Raw genomic sequence first — 17170 nt, 5'->3', positions numbered from 1 at the left:
CATTATGGTTTGTTCTATGCCCTAGGACCCCAGCTCTAACGATACAGCTATGAGCTCACAACCTCTGCCACACTGATTTCCCCTCTCACTCAGGCTTCATAAATCTGTCCTCGTGAAATATGCCCTTGACACATTAATGAGGACTGTAGTGAGTCACTTGCCTAGTTGTCTCCCTTCTCTATGCACACAACATCTTAGTGAAGAAAGTTGTGATCAGCTTTGCTTTAGTTGTTGAAGTGAAATAATATAGAGTGTCTAATGGGTGTTTTTCCCCCCCATTTCGATACAGCTGTTATGCGTTTGTAGAAGTGTTTCGCAATCGTTTTAGTTTAGGATCCCAAAACCAAGTTATGTCTGGCAGGTTTTTTACCTGCCACCCTCTGGGGTTTCAATTACATTTATTGGAAATTCTCTTGGCTGAAGTACAGTACCTAAAGTGAAGCATTTGTAGTAGTAGTAGTAGTAGTAGTAGTAGTCTATTTCTGCAGTTAGGCTAGTATGCCAGTGAGTCTCTATGTACGCGATCAGTGTACAAATGAACTGTAAAAAGGAACCGAAGCCCAGCAGAAGCTATTGTATCGCTCCACTTTCCTTTTTAATGGTCATTTACCAATGGAATTACTCAGAGAATGCAGCCTGAATTTAGAACCTCCAGGACACTTGGTTGTAAAGCGAGGGAAATAACCCTGAGAAAGACTAGAACAACAACTCTGAAGCCAGTTAATGGGGTCTAGGAAAGGAATGCGGCGATGGAGACAACAGCAGCAGGGAGAGAGAAAAACTGTCTGCCGTGTAGCTGTCCTGCTGCCGAGACGTTTCAAAGTGTAGGTTTTGCAGGTGATTGGCCCCTCTGCAGACATGTCTGAACTCGAGCAGGCTCGAGTCGCGTCATGCTCCAGAGGAAGTGCCCGCAGCCGCGCCGAGCACCGCACACAGACATCACTTTGTTCTTTGTGCTCACGAGGCCCACAGCCCAGGTTCACTCTCCTGAGCAGCATGGGGGAGGGAGGGAACTGGGGAAAAAGGCAGAGGTGAAAGGACAAGGAGGCTAGGAAAATAAATAGGGGGCAGAGAAATGGGTGGGGGGGTGGAAGAGACAGGAGGGGTTAGGACAAGGTGGAAGTCAAGAAGAGCGGGATATGGACAGAGAAGGAAGAGAAGAAGAACAGGCAGTAGGACTGGAAAAAAGAGGGCAAGAGGTGAAATGACAAGAAAAGTGGGACAGGGCATTGCAGGAGGGCATCGGGGCGGCAGGTAGCCTAGTGGTTAGAGCGTTGGACTAGTAACTGGAAGGTTGCTAGATTGAATCCCCGAGCTGACAAGGTAAAATTCTGTCATTCTGCCCCTGAACAAGGCAGTTAACCCACTGTTCCTAGGCCATCATTGTAAATAAGAATTTGTTCTTAACTGACTTGCCTAGTTAAATAAAGGTTAAATTAAAATAAAATAAAAAGGGGAGAGAGAGGAAAAGGGATCTGGAGAAAGGGCATGAGGTGGCAGGAGTATCAGACTAATAGGAGGATTAACACAGTGAGCTCATACACATTTAATACAACATAAGATACTTAACCTAAAATTAGCGTTCCTGACCTTGTATCCATGGTGCCATCTATCAAATCTTAATGGCTCTGACTGGCTCCTTAATATGTGTCTGTAGATTTGTTGCCGATGCCCTTTTCTCTAGACGCTGTTAATACAGAGTGCTGGCAGTGAGCGCTCGACTACTTTAACCACCGTAAACTGAGTTTAGCCGTGAACGTTTGCTGTGTACTAAACCTTGCCATTATTAAGAACCACAACATCATAGCCTGCATGAATATTAGATTTTTCCGCCAGTAAAACCACACTGTTTTCAATTTCATATGTAATTGCGATCAGATTGGCAACGGTGCTAAAGTTGTGCTGAGAGAACAACAGCGGTTGCCTTGGCCCTTTTATACTCTGCTCTGCTTACACTCATCCATGTTGATGGCCCTGGCTGGACACTAGTACGGAGTATAAATAGCCCTCTGGCCTTATATGGATCAGGTTCATCAGATGAGTTCGCAATCAGGACCAGAGCAGACCGCTCTCAGATAGAAACTAATAGAGGGTGGGACAGCAGATTTAAAAATAACCTTAAGGCTATTGTGTTTACTCTGATTACATAGCCTAGTATTTGACTACTGTAACTCTTTAAACCAGATGTGTTAGGTGGTGGAATAAGTAATTTCACACAGTGTATTTATATGTTCTGTATGCCAGACAACGGTGATGCGTGCAGTAAAAACAGAAGGAAGGAAAGAATGATGGATTGTGATATTTTTACTGTCATTATAAAACACAACTGTTTTTCTCTCTCTCACCCTGTCTCTTCTCCTCCCTTTCTGTCTCTCCTCAATCTGTCTATCCAGCTGGTCAGAATCCAGACCACATGCTCCATGGCACCGGACACAAGCACGAGTCCAGGAAGCCCGGAGACGGGCCCACGGTGGCCCCAGAGGACGCCGCCCGCTTTCTGAGCTGCTACTGTTCGGGCCACTGTCCAGAGGACCACAAAAATAACACCTGCGAGTGAGTGACCAACCACCTCGTTATACACTCTGTACTTTCCCAAAGGCCAAATCCTTAAAGACATGCTCCGAAACTTTGCCGACTACTAAGTATACTTTTTTAAACCTCCTGCTAGTGACGCACCGATATGATATTTTTGGCCGATGTCAATATCCAATATTTTCCTTGACAAAAAACCCGATGCCAATAACCGATATTTAACATTTTTGCGGCCTTTTAAGCATTCTAGTACAATTAAATGATTAACACATGGACGCAGCGGTCTACGGCACTACATCTCAGTGCAAGAGGCGTCACTACAGTCCCTGGTTCGAATCCAGGCTGTATCACATCCGGCTGTGATTGGGAGTCCCATAGGGCGGCGCACAATTGGCCCAGCATCGTCCCTGTTTGGCCGGGGTAGGCCGTCATTGTAAATAAGAATTTGTTCTTAACTGACTTGCGTAGTTAAATAAAGGTTACACACACACACCACACTGACCAAAAAGTTGTTTTGTTGGCATTTACGTATGGCCCCATTACCAGTAAAGCATCATCAAAACCGTTTTCTTTCACTTGCTGTGCTGTTTCGTTGTTCGTCATTTCATTCTCAACCAGGATTTCTTTGGAACGCCGTTTGGGTCTTTGTATGTCAAAAAAGATGCACGTCAAATAACACTATTTGGAAGGTTGGAATGTTATATAAAATTAACAGAATTTGTTAATTTGACAAATCTGTTGAAATCACACTGGATGCATTATACTTTAGAATTGCATTGGGGACATACTTATTTCACTGTACAGCCTTACCCCATGTCATTGATCCACAATCCATAGGTATCAGTCTTCTCAGTGACACCCAGTGAACATTAGCTTCGTAGCTCTTATTGCGGGACTCTGAAACAACTGTGAATTGAGCCACATTTATTGTCAACCTATGTGTATTGAAAAGTATTCCAGAGGAAAATGAATGGAGTCTGATAACTCTGAGGAGGATGTTGGGAAAAAATATATTGGGTATTGAGTAGACTGTTACCCCATTTCATTGATCCCCAATCTTTAGGTAAAGCTGTACAGTGCAATATGAATGTCAATACACACAATAAGCTGACACAGTCCTGTGATAAGAGCTACAACGCTAATATTTGCGTAAACTCTTCACAGTTGTGTTCTGTGGGTGTCACGGAGTAGACTGATACCCAATTCCATTGCTTCACATTCCAACCTTGTTTAACATCTAGTCTAAATATGGCATGATTCGACCGATTGTAACCTTCTGCATCACTTTGAAAGAGGTACTTTTATTTTGAAGGCAAACGGCAAATTCCACTATTGTGCCTAATCCTTAATGTGGCTAGCTTCACAACACACATAACCCGGTCAGGTCGAGCCTCACTAGCCAGATGAAGCTAGCTGGCTGCTTATAACGTTAGCTTTGGGCAACAGGGTTAAGTAACTGGCTAGATATTTATTGTTATGAACTGAAGCTCAATTTCAATAGGCAATCAACAAGTGGCTACCTAGCTAATACTTACTCACAAGGATTCCTAAATCATTGCTAAGAATAGTGAAAATGACTGCAGTTTCTACTGGTCATTGTTTTCAGGCTGGTTGTATTGGTGCTAGCTAGGTACCAAGCTAAGGCTAGCTAGCTAGCTACCGCAAAAGTTGCAGTCGAACACATACTGCTTTATTACCAATGTGGTATTGTAAACATATCGATTGTGGCTGGTGTTTGCTTGTTTGCAGACTTTTTTGTACAGCGTTGACAGTGGCGCTTGGCTTGCACATGCAAATTCAGAACACATAACATTCTATAATAGAACAGTGTTATTTGATGTGTCAAATTAGTGTTATTTGACGTTTATCGTTTTTGACACGCAAAGACCCAAATGGCGTTCCATAGTATGTCGTGAAGCTAATAGCAGTGACGCTATTACTGTGCAACTCCGGTAGGGCAACATCTGAACAATAGCGCACTAGGAAATGTTAGTGTTTACCAGTGCTCGAATGTTATGGAACCGCTTTTGGTTCGTGAGAGCAACTTTCAGAGCTTTTTGCTAAAAGTATTCAAAATTACCAGAATCTTTCATTTAGATGTTTGTTCCAAATCTGACTTTTGGGTCTGTGATGAATGTCAATGAATGGCAGGTTTGGTCAAAGCGCTAACCTAAGTGTGTTTTGGAACTGTAGTCATTGAATGTGTATATTGTAGGACGAATGGCCAGTGTTTTGCCATCATCGAGGAGGACGAGAATGGAGAAGCTATTCTGACCTCTGGCTGCATGAAGTATGAAGGCTCACATTTTCAATGCAAGGTAAGCATGTCTGTATGGAGGGAGCAGGACAAGACAAGGACACATGGATGTCAATTATGTTATGTTACATGAATGTCATTATTGAACGTATATGTACACCCAGTAGCAAGTTTAGTACCGGGTTGGACACTGCTTCCATAACAGCCTGAATTATTCGGGGCATGGCGTCCAATCACTGCTCAATTGGTATCAAGGGACTGAACGTGTGCCAGGAGAACATTCTCCACACCACCGCCATCATCCTGTACCGTTGACACCAGGCAGGATGTGTCCATGGACTCATGCTGCTTATGCCAAATCCTGACTCTGCCATCAGTATGAAGTAACAGGAAACGGGATTCGTCGGACCAAGCAATGTTTTTCCACTACGCAATTGTCCAGGGTTGGTGATTGCGAGCCCACTGGAGCAGCTTCTTCTCGTTTTTAGCTGATAGGAGTGGAACCCGGTGTTGGTTGTCTACTGCAATAGCCCATCCATGACAAGGATCGACGAGTTGTTGTACTGCGCCGTTATTTTTCTGTTCGTGGCATGCCTGTTAGCTTGCACGATTCTTGCCAATCTACTTCAACCTCTCTCGTCAACGAGCTGTTTTCGCCCACAGGACTGCCACTGACTGGATGTCATTTAAAAAAATAGTCACACCATTCTTGGTAACCTAGACACTGTTGTGCGTGAAAAGCCCAGGATGTTGGCCGTTTCTGAGATACTGAGATCCGGCGCGCCTGGCACCGCCAATCATACCACGCTCTAACATTCAATGGAACAGTAACAGAATCCCTTGACGCCTTTCTGCCTGCTTGAAATAGCAAGCCACTATCACTTGACTGTCTGTAGGCGAGACGTTAACTAATAAACTGGTCACTGAGTCTATAGCTAATATTCATATTTTGTTCCTGTTTAATCAGTCTAAATAACCCTTGTTATGCCAACAAACATTGTTTCAGGATTCGCCCAGGGCTCAGACAAGGCGAACGATCGAATGCTGCGATACAGACTTCTGTAATCGGGACCTGCAGCCCACATTACCTCCCCCAATGGACACTGGTGAGGCTCCGGGCCAACTGTTACTCTACTGTTGGTGTTTACCTCTTTGTAGCGGCTCCACTATGGTTTTCTTATACTAGTTTGTCTGTGTCGGAAATTGTATTTGGGGACTGAAATTGTTTTGTTTTGCAGGTTCCTACTTTGGCAGTGCCCATTGGCTGGCTTTCCTTATATCAATGACTGTGTGCTGCTGCACTCTCATCTGCATCACGGTAGTCTGTTACTACAGGTAGGACTGGCTATTACAGTGGACTAGCTAACAGAAAGAGAGAGATTCCAAATGTACCATCTCTACTATACAGTGACTTGAGTCCTGGTGGTAGAATACAAGTCAACTGTTGGTGCCATTTAAGCATTTCTTTGAGATTAGTCACCTCTTTTCTAATAATGATTTACTTGTTGCCTCACAGCACTTCTTGTTCATGTTGTAGCTTTAGCATGTGTACTGATCTGTGTGTGTGTTCCTGCCAGGTACAAGTGGCAGACGGAGAGGCAGCGGTACCACCGGGACCTGGAGCAGGACGAGGCCTTCATCCCTGTGGGAGAGTCTCTCAAAGACCTCATCAACCAGTCCCAGTCCTCTAGCAGTGGCTCTGGGCTCCCCCTGCTGGTAAGATCCCCACACGACACAGGGAGGGGCTTTGGAGCATGTGGCCTGGATGGAAAGCCTTTGGCTATGGAATGCGACTTTTTTCTGCTTTCCAGGAAAGTGTAACAGCTGATTTTGTGTTTGTCTTTGGTCATAGCTAGATTATAGTAGGTTCAGTAAAATTGAAAATTATAACATAACACAACATAGCCTTACAAAGCATTGGCACACATCTTGCTTGAAACGGCGAATATCACGTGAAGAAAATAACAAATGGTAAAAGTTGTAGTAGGTATGATCTGTGGCACACTTGATGCTCAATGCCTCTCCCTGGTATGTCTTGTAGGTGCAGCGTACCATTGCCAAGCAGATCCAGATGGTACGCCAGATCGGCAAGGGGCGCTACGGCGAGGTGTGGCTGGGCCGCTGGCGGGGAGAGAAGGTGGCCGTCAAGGTGTTCTTCACCCGGGAGGAGGCCAGCTGGTTCAGAGAAACTGAGATTTACCAAACTGTGCTCATGAGGCACGAGAACATACTGGGTAAGCTTCGTTCTTACCACTCGCTTGTAGTAAAGAAGACTGCCGTCTCTGCCTCCATCTAAACCACATACTGCCATTTTACAGTTTTCTTTCTAAAATGGTCTGAATCTAAGTTTTTAATGTTTAATGAGTCTTGATTGACTTGGAGTGATTTTAGGCCAACATTTGCCCTAATACATGAGGTCAACAGTCATGTATCAGGGCAAGGCCTACATCTCAATATAGCACTAAACACCCCTCAACTCTCTTCTCACCCCTACCAGGGTTCATAGCAGCAGACATCAAGGGTACCGGGGCCTTCACACAGCTCCTCCTCATCACAGACTACCATGAGAACGGCTCCCTGTACGACTACCTGAAGTTCACCACGCTGGACACCCAGAGCCTGCTGCGACTGGCCTACTCCGCTGCCTGTGCCCTGTGTCACCTTCACACGGAGATCTACGGCACCCAGGGCAAGCCGGCCATCGCCCACCGAGACCTCAAGAGCAAGAACATCCTGATGAAGAAAAATGGAACCTGCTGCATCGCTGACCTGGGTCTGGCTGTCAAGTTCAACAGGTAGAATGCTGCCCAGTCATGAATGTTTTAATCAAGGTTGTGTTCATTAGGCACTCAACGTGAGAAAACTGACGGGCAGGGAGGGAGTACCTGAACTTGTCCAATAAGCAACAATCGTTTTGTGATGCAAAACGTTTTGCTACGGTGTGCACTAATGAATGCGACCCATGTTTTCACTTATGGCCGCTCTTCTAAACAGTGCTGAAGTTTTGTTTCTGGAGCAACTGACCATTTCCCTGTGAATTACTTGTGAATTCCTGTTCTTCTCTTGTCGTCAGTGATACCAACGAGGTGGACGTTCCTCTGAGTACGCGGGTGGGGACCCGGAGGTACATGGCCCCTGAGGTGTTGGGAGAGACCCTGAACAAGAACCACTTCCAGGCCTACATCATGGCTGATATATACAGCTACAGCCTCATCATCTGGGAGATGGCCCGCCGCTGTGTAACAGGAGGTATGGGCACACAGACACGTGCGCGCGTGCTCACACACCGACATAGACGTGTATACACACAGACAACCAGATATAGACGCGTATACGCACACACTCCTTATAGTCATGAATCTACAGGCATTTGTGTACGCATTTGATACTGATATTCCAGACCAGTCACCAGGGCCTGAAACTAACCTTTTTTTAACCAGCCAAAAATCTACCACACTCAAAATATTTAGGCTGGTAAAAAATCTTTCTGCCAAAATAACAAAACCAAGAACAATAAATGTATTACTAGTCAGAAGTGAGGTGTTATATTGCTAAATATTATTTCATTTTTGTGACCTTAGTCTTTTAACCAACATTTTTACAAATGAGACAATTGTTCAACTGCCCCTTTAAGGCAGGAGGTTACCGTGGCAACATAGCCCCTGAAGTTGTCAGTGACAGTGTGCCTGTCAGATAGAATCTGACTAGAACCCGATGTGTCTTCGCTGAAGCGAACTCAAAAATTCAAAACAACCTAGCATGTGAACAAAACAATGTAAAAAGACAATAAACACAAGGACAAATTCTCACTTTAGTACTTTCGAATAAATTAGACCAACTTTTATGCCTGTGCACAGCGCATCTAAAAATGTAATCTTCAGCTCTTCAATCACAGTGCGCGCTGCTTCTCAGCCAGGCGGTGTTGATGCGTGTCCCGCGGCATATACTACAGGATTCGTAGTTCTTTGCGTGATGATTAGCTACCAGCTATGCAACAAAAAGACAGAAACACTTAGAGAGAAGCTTCTGCAGCATTTATTTAGCTATAAATGGGACGCATACTTCTATTTTTATTCTCAAATGTGAGTGAAATGCTGTGGAGCCCCGACCACCCGCCAACATGGCTTGTGAAATAAACATATTACACGCCAATGCCAAAAATCTGCCCGCGGGTGTTGTTTTTAGGCCCTGCCAATCACTACAAAGAAAAAAAACCCAGATAGGCTTAAGATTTCAACTGGTTATGGAAAGCGCTACACTGACGGTATGTTTGAACCGGTGTTCTTTTGCGCTTTGCTTACTATCTCCCTCTCCTCTCTCAGGCATAGTGGAGGACCACCAGCTGCCCTACTATGAGATGGTGCCGGCAGAGCCGTCCTTTGAGGACATGCTGGAGGTGGTGTGTGTGAAAGGGCTGCGGCCCACCGTGTCCAACAGGTGGAACGGTGACGAGGTGAGTCCTGATTTATCAGGGCAAATATGGTTTTGCCTGTACGAGACCCTTGAGAAAGAAACCGAAGAGCCGTGCATAAACACATATAAATGAGTAAAGAAGGCAAAGGTTGTCTTTTATCCAGTTGTAGCAGCGGTAACCCGTATGAAAGCATTTGCATTTAGTACTTTCAAAAAAACAACTATAATAAGTAAAAATCTGCCTAGGCAATACTGTGTATTTAGCGGTTATTTAAATTAGACCAAACTCCTAAAGCGGGGTGTGTGTGTTTTCTCCACAGTGTCTGAGAGCCATGCTGAAGCTGATGTCTGAGTGCTGGGCCCACAACCCCGCCTCGCGCCTCACCATCTTACGAGTCAAGAAGACCTTGGCCAAAATGGTGGAATCGCAGGACATCAAGATTTGATCCTTTTCCCCCCTACATACTCAACACAGCCTGACCTAGAGACAGAACTCCCCAGTGTGTCCTAATGCTGAATGTGTCACCTCTGTTCAGTTGGCAGGGGAGGAGGAACAGGGTATGGGAGAAAAAGGACCCTGTTGTCACAGGGCCTTGGGCATAGAGCCTTAACCTCCATGAGTCTCTATCACCACAACGGACAGATGCTGCTGCCAGAGGTTCTTTCCCTTATTCCCTCTCTGGCCAGAGGAGTTCTTGGTCAACGTGCTGCATTGAATGCTTTCTGTGAAAGTCAAAACATGACATTGTGTGGAGGGGGATGGCATTTTCCTGCTCACATGTTGATGGGCAGAAAGGAATATGATGGAGGAACCTTTGAGCCTCACTTCAAACCAAGACACTGCCCTCGCAAGCGTCACCTGCCAATTATGTTCAATTTTTGCCTGTAAACGTTTTATGCCAACATTTTTTCTCTTCAGGACAGTCTTCTCCTGCCATATTAAAATGTCTCTCGACTCTTAAGTAGATTAATTACGAAATACAAAATAAGGTACTATAATTATATGTGAATTTAATATGTAAATATATTGTATCGATAGATGCCGTGCCTACTCAAAAAAAAAAATAACATGCTGCAATGGTATTCACGTCCAGTGGGCTTCAAACGGGACCTGCTTCAAGAGCTACGAGCAATCCAGACAACCAAGGACGTTGTAAGAGGGGATAACTGACTTGCCTTAAATCAACTTGTCACTGTGCTTCCTACAACAAACCTCAACTCAGTAACTTGTCAAAAAAAATCTATGATCTGACACAAAAAAAGACGTCTGGTAAAAAAACATATTTAATGCAAAATTGTATTCAAATGACATTTGTGAATAGGGAGTTTGTGTCCCATCATATCTCTATGCTTACCTCTTCTTCATATGTGTTATCTTGTGTATGTTCTGTATGTCTTCTGGGAGGAAAGTTCAGAATACAAAAATGGCATATTTTGGCCCTCATGAAGCCTATGCAAAGGTGTGCAGCTTAGAGGGCACACATCAATTAGGCCTTTCTAAAAACGATTAATCTGACATTTCTGCTGTCCCCACGCCCCACTGATTCTTGTCCACATTCATGGAGCTAAGATGAACCCCCCCCCCGCTCTTCTCTTGCTTTTCATTCCATTTTGAGTTGCAGATATATATATATATATATATATATATATATATTCATTAAGTGGCCAACTTTCATATTGCCAAACATCATGTGAGCTCAGCCGTTGAACTGTACCATTGACTATGATGGTTGCATTGTGCCGTAATGGTTTGTCATCGGGCTCACAAGAAGTCCACATTAGTTCAGAAAATATGCAGTATTTTACTAACTTAAAGTACAATTATATAGCTTACTCAATGCTATGGTAAATGGCATATTTATTTTAACTAAATGTTATTTTTAGCACGTCAGAGCTGTAATGCCATTGCAGTTTGTTGATCCATCAAGCTTCCTCAGGTTTGTGTGACAGAATTACAGTCAAGTACAGAGGGAACATACAGTAGATGCAACACTGAAGTGAAACCACTTCCGCTTGCTTTGGGACACATGCAAATATATACATATTTGCAGGTTTCCTCAGTGATGTTATCTGCGGGCCAGTGCAGAGGGTAGATAGAGCAAGCCCATGGGACACATGCAAATATATACATATTTGCAGGTTTCCTCAGTGATGTTATCTGCGGGCCAGTGCAGAGGGTAGAGCAAGCCCATTTATGACCATTTCCCACAAGAGGAACTGCATTTCTACATTTAGAACTTCATACAGGTATGAAATGAAAACAAATAATATCCTTGGCTGAACCACTTGTCCTCAACTCTTGACCGTTTGTTTGCCCGTGTAATGATGATGAGGAAGCGTTGTCACAGATCGTGCCCTTTGTTAACCGTCTTGCGTAGGATCCAAGTCTTGGCCAGTGTATTCTTAACTTTTTCTTCCAAGTCCCTGCTCCTATTGTGTCTGCCTCTTATCTATCCAATGTTTGCTTTTGCTTCCCTTGTGTCCATACAAATTAAGAAAAAATATCTTCCAGTGCTTGTGGGCTTGCGCACATGTTAAGTGTGCATGTCCGCTGAAATCACGTGCAACCTAGTGTGTCAGGACAGTTTCTTTGTGAATTAAGCTAACAGTACATATGGTAGATATTTAAGAAATATTTCACCCGAGCAGTAAATAGTGTTTTTCTCTTTGTAATATGCAAGAAAACCATATAGAATAATCTGTAATATGTACATCTTTAATGTGTTTTTTTTATACAGCATCTGGTTAAAAGGTGCCTTTTTGAGTTTACCAAGGAAAGAAAACGATTCTGTTTCTGTACACAACCTGTCCAATGTATCAATTTTAAAGTAAATAACCTTATTTTAGTACACAACTTTGTGGTTTGGTTTTGGGTTATTGTTTCATTTCCTTCCAATTAACTGTTGGTTTGACTGGAGAATGAGGCTAAAACCAGTAAAGGTGTCTAGCACTGCCGTCTGCTGGAGGAGAAAGGTACGGCATATTGATGTACTCTAATAAGAGTTTAAATCTCTCGTCAATATGGAGCCCGTGTCTTATAAAAAAGGGTCTGTTTCTCTACCTGAGGCCTTATACATGTACAGTACCATGAAAAAGTATTGGCCCCTTTCTGTTCTAATTTAGCATATTTTTGATACTGAATTATATCAGATCTTAGACCATAACCTAATAGATAAAGGGAACCTGCGTTTACAAATAACAATATATACTTATTTTATTGAAATTACGCAATACCCAATTCCCCTGTGTGGGAAAAAGTCATTTCCCCCTTACACTGAGTAACTGGTTGTGACACCTTTAGCGGCAATGACTGCAACCAAACGCTTCCAGTTGTTGATCAGTGTCTCACGTCACTGTGGAGGAATTTTGCCCCACTTTTGCATGCAGTACGGCTTTAACTCAGCGGCATTTGTGGGTTTTCAAGCATGAACTGCTCGTTTCAAGTCCTGCCACAACATCTTATTTGGGATTAGGTCTGTACCCATGTCATCCAAAAACTTTACCAAAAGGCATCTGGAAGCACCTAGATGATCATCAAGACTCTTGGAAGAATGTTCTATGGACAGATGATTCAAAAGTTTAACTTTTTGGACGACATGGGTCCCATTATGCCTGGCGAAAACCTAACACTGCATTCTACAGTAAGAACCTCATACCAACGGTCAAGCATGGTGGTGGTAGTGTGATGGTTTGGGGATGCTTTTCTGCTTCAGGACCTGGACGACTTGCCTTAGAGCAGAATTCATGGTTCCTTCTATTGTCAGAGAATACTACAGGAGAATGTCAGGCCATCTGTCTGTGAGCTGAAGTGCAGCAATGATCCAAAACACAATTAAGTCTACATGAATGTCTAAAAAGCAACACATTTGAAGTTTTGGAATGGCCTAGTCAAAGTCCAGACCTAATCCCATGTGAGATGTTGTGGCAGGACTTGCAACGAGCAGTTCATGCTTGAAAACCCACAAATGTCGCCGAGTTACAGTAGTTCTGAATGCAAATGGAACAAAATTCCTCCACAGCGACGTGAGAGACTGATCAGCAACTACAGGAAGCGTTTGGTTGGAGTCATTGCTGCTGAAGGTGGCATAACCAGTTACTCAGTGTAAGGAGGAATTTGGGTACTGCATAACTTTGTTTATTAAAATATGTATCATTTTGTTCCCTCAGGTTCCCTTTATCTATTAGGTTTTGGTTGAAGATCTGATAACATTCAGTATCTAAAATGTGTAAAGTAGAGAATTAGAAAGGGGGCAAATCTTTCTCACGGCACTGTATTAGAAATGTTGCAGTCATAAAGCACTGAAAGCCCTGTATTCTGCCCTACCGAGCAAAAAGGCAGTAACTGCTCATAGCGTGGAACTGAGAAAAATACATTTTATTTACCTTGGTTTCACAGTAACTTTATGCAGTTACTGCTAACATGACCCCCATTTTCTCCAAAACACAATACGAGGCAGGATACTTGTCCACGTGATTAAACATGTATTTGGATGTAGCAAAAATGACAATTTTGAACCAAATGAGCTGTTACTACCTTTTTGCTTGGTAGGGCAGCATTGTGGTAGCATGGAGGGGAGTGTGATATCTTAAAGAAGCCCACCTTTATATTCTGAAAGCCAGAGTTTCTATAGAATATTGTTTTATGGTCTAGAATGTTCCTGTTTCCCTTATAACTACCTAGAATAACTTCAGGGAAGTTGCGTTGCAATGCTCAAAATGGTATACTATATGACAAATGTTTTATACTCTCTGAACCTTCTACATACTCCCCCTCCCAATATCAATGTAAGAGATTGAAACGCAGGTGGCATAGTAGCTGTCAGTCTAGTGATTGATTGCTCTCAGGCCAACATCTCTCCTCTGACTATACAGAGCAGCCCCGGCATCCTCAGGTCGTCTGATAGAGCAGAAGCCCAGCGAAGGCGTTGTCTTTGGGGTCATCGGTCACCAGAGTCCCCTCATACAGTTCAAGCCGGAGCTCCTCTCCCTGCTGCAGCTGTAGGAGACACACACGGGTGACGGGGCCAAACAATGCCATCTTGTCCTGATGCAGAGTGGCAGCCAGCTCCCTGTTCTCTCTCCTCAGCCCAGACAGCGAGGGGCCAGGTTCAAAGTTCAGCGTCAGCGCGAAGAGGTAGATTCCTGCCAAAGGTGCTTGGAACATCCCAGTGTGAGTTGAGTACATCTGGCCCAGGTTTAGCGATGTGTCCTCAAACACCAGGAGGCTGCTGTCACTTGGTCTGCTGCGCTGTATGCTTCTGGCCAGAAACATAAGGGGACTGTCCCCCAGCTTGGATAGCACTGAAAGAGAAGAGACAGGAAATGATCAGCTGTTATCTGCTAACTGTTCATGGGCGGTATCAAAAATCGGGAAAATAAATATTGGTCGCATACACATATTTAGCAGATGTTATTGCGGGTGTAGCAAAATGCGTTTAACCCATAGACACTCGCTATACTTCTGCTTAGACCACTTATAAGCCTGAACTAAAACATTTTTTGGTTCACCAGGGGGCAGTCTTGTGTTGATTCTCTGTCATGCTAAGCGACTCCCTGTTTTAACCCATTGCGAGCGCTGACTTGAGGGTGTTTCACATGTATAGATCAGAGTTTAAAGTGAACTTCCAGTCTTAGTGGATGTTAGAAGTGTAGCCCAGCTTGATTGAGAGATAGATATGACAGTGTTTTTGTCTTTCATAGATTGATGCCTACCTGATGTATCCCTCCTGCTGCGAAGGTTATCTCTCTCTCCAATATGGTCTTTGATTCCCTCTTTGTTGTTATTGCGCTTCCTCTGTCTCTTCCCCTCCTTCCTCTTCATCAGGGCCCACAGTTGGTCCAAGTCCAGGGTGCTTTCTGAGTCGGCCAGTCCCTCTGAGTTACTGAAGACGTTCTTGAAGAGACTCAAATGATTCTCTAAACTCCTCCTGAGCCAGGCCACCTCTGCCTGCAGTTTGGCGCTAACTTTGGTGTTGTTGCAGCTGGCAGTACAAGGCCTGTACTCCAGCCTGTGGACCTTCTCCCCCAGCTCCTTCACTGCTTTCTCAAGGCTCCACAGGTCACTGTCAGAGTAGTCTTGCCGGTCCTCAGAGGCTGCTGAGACCACGAGGTGGTCACTCCTCTGGTCTCCACTCCTCCTCTTGGAGGAGGAGTCTACCAGCACAGAGGGCTCGTCTGAGGCCGGGAACTCTTCTGCCCGGTTGGCCTCCAGCAGGGAGGTGAGACTGATGTTCTGGCCCCTGATCTGTTCCTGCATGTGGCGGAGCCTCTCCTGCAGTGCAGGGATGGAGTGGGCTTCCTGGTTGCTTAGGGGCCAGTCCATAAACCCCATCACCTCCTCTCCCAGGAGCATCTCCAGCACGTCGGTGTGGCGGATGGCATCGTTCAAAAGAGAAAAGAAGGAGCTGGAGAGGTGACGCATCTCACCCGCCAACCACTCGTCTCTCTCCCGCAGACTGAGCACGTCACTCTGGATGCCCAGAAAGGAGGCCAGCAGCTGGGTCACATTGTGGTGGAGAGTCCTGCTCTTCTCTTGCTCAAAGGCCAGGGAGGCCTTGACGTGATCCAACCCCTGGTAGATGTCCTCCACAGAGGGACTCCAGCGCTCCGACCCAGCATCGGGACTCCCATCCAGGGCCAGCCGGTTGTCGTTGGCCAGCTCTGTGACGTTGGTCAGTCCCTGCTCCAAGCGGGAGATGGTGGCGGTGAATGCCTTGCAGTCACAGTCTCTGGCAGAGCTGACGTTCTTGTAGAACTGTGTGTACAGGTAGTCCATGTCAGTCTCCATGTCCTGCAGCTGCTCCAAGCGGAGGGTTAGGTTGCTGGCCAGCTCATTGACGCGGTTCAACACGGCTACTTTAGCCGCCTCCACCTCCAGGCCCGTCTCCATGAACTGGATCTGGCTGTTCCTCCACGTTTGGGCAATGTTCTCCTCAAGGCCTCGGAAGCCCCTCTTCAGGTCCAGGACGTTGTCATTGGCTATCTCCAAGTCTTCAACCAGGGCATTCACCCTCACTGTGTTGTTGACCACCTTGTTGTCCAGACGAGCGATAGACTCCCACACTGCCGAGTCCTCTGGAAAGTGCTGGGCCTGAGTGGTCTCTCTCCTGTCCCCTGGGCTGGTCAGGTCCCTCTGGAGCTCTTCACTCAGATGCTCCTGCTCGAGCTTCATGTCTGACAGGGTGGCATTCAGGGACTCGAGATTAACCTACCCGGGAAACATATGAAAGGCATGAAGAACATTCTCACTTAATGCCCATACAAAGTCTAAAAGTGTATGACACTAACACCGAAGTGAGAAACTAAGTCTCAAAGTTATGAATTATTAAGTAGTTTCATCACCATGTCATGAGGGATTCACTGACCTGTAACGTCTTGTCGTTGTGTTTGATCTTGGCGTCGATGTCTTTCTTGAAGTTGGTGATGTTATAGTGCAGCATGGCATGCTGGGAGTGTAGCCTATCCGCCATCTCCGCTCTCTGTCTCTCCAGTTCCCTCCTCACCTCCTTGATGTCCTGGAAACTCTGCTCCAGCTTAGCCTCAAAGGCCTCAGGACCCTCTCCGGCACCTGCACCCCGCAGGGCCTCCTCCTTTACCTCCCACGTAGAGCTCCGGAGCTGGGCCACATCCTGGGACAGACCCCCGACCTCCAAGGTCAGGCGCTCCAAGGTGTGGTTGAAGCCATCCAACACGGGCTGGAGCTGGGACATCAGCAGGGCCATCATGTGGGGCAGAGGGATGGGAGACAGGGAGTCTGCGTAGGGCTGTAGAGTGACAGCCTCCACCTCACTCCTGATTGGGTCTGAGAGACAAACCAGGATGTCAGTGCATAATATTTACTCACGTCAATCGGTATAAGGATTCAGAACAAGACTCAGTTTTAGACATATCGACTCTACATTTGTAAATCATAACAGTGCACAAGGCTGAGATGACGCCACAACTGTACACCGACCAATGTGTATAGGA

General features: G+C 45.3%; 2 protein-coding genes across 4 annotated transcripts in view; one reads left to right on the top strand and one right to left on the bottom strand.

The window, feature by feature from the left end:
- The window catches only part of LOC139570786 (bone morphogenetic protein receptor type-1A-like), a 51314-nt gene extending 39258 nt beyond the window's left edge, over window positions 1–12056 (top strand). For all 3 annotated transcript variants that reach the window (XM_071392952.1, XM_071392951.1, XM_071392953.1), the window contains 10 exons: window positions 2394–2553; window positions 4748–4850; window positions 5796–5895; window positions 6028–6124; window positions 6367–6505; window positions 6831–7023; window positions 7287–7584; window positions 7863–8038; window positions 9112–9242; window positions 9523–12056. In XM_071392952.1, coding sequence (XP_071249053.1) covers window positions 2394–2553; window positions 4748–4850; window positions 5796–5895; window positions 6028–6124; window positions 6367–6505; window positions 6831–7023; window positions 7287–7584; window positions 7863–8038; window positions 9112–9242; window positions 9523–9648 — 1523 coding nt within the window. In that variant the 3' untranslated portion in view covers window positions 9649–12056. The remainder of the gene's footprint in view (window positions 1–2393; window positions 2554–4747; window positions 4851–5795; window positions 5896–6027; window positions 6125–6366; window positions 6506–6830; window positions 7024–7286; window positions 7585–7862; window positions 8039–9111; window positions 9243–9522) is intronic.
- LOC139570785 (multimerin-2-like) overlaps window positions 11903–17170 on the bottom strand; it is a 27943-nt gene continuing 22675 nt past the window's right edge. The window contains exons 6-8 of the mRNA XM_071392950.1: window positions 16567–17003; window positions 14915–16409; window positions 11903–14503 (exon numbers count right to left, since the gene is read on the bottom strand). Of these exons, the coding sequence (XP_071249051.1) occupies window positions 14091–14503; window positions 14915–16409; window positions 16567–17003 (2345 nt within the window). The 3' untranslated portion in view covers window positions 11903–14090. The remainder of the gene's footprint in view (window positions 14504–14914; window positions 16410–16566; window positions 17004–17170) is intronic.

The sequence above is a fragment of the Salvelinus alpinus genome, chromosome 3 (assembly GCF_045679555.1).
Source record: "Salvelinus alpinus chromosome 3, SLU_Salpinus.1, whole genome shotgun sequence".
NCBI classification, from domain to species: Eukaryota; Metazoa; Chordata; class Actinopteri; order Salmoniformes; family Salmonidae; genus Salvelinus; species Salvelinus alpinus.
The sequence above is the reverse complement of the archived record's forward strand: the minus strand, read 5'-3'. Positions and strand labels throughout refer to the sequence as shown.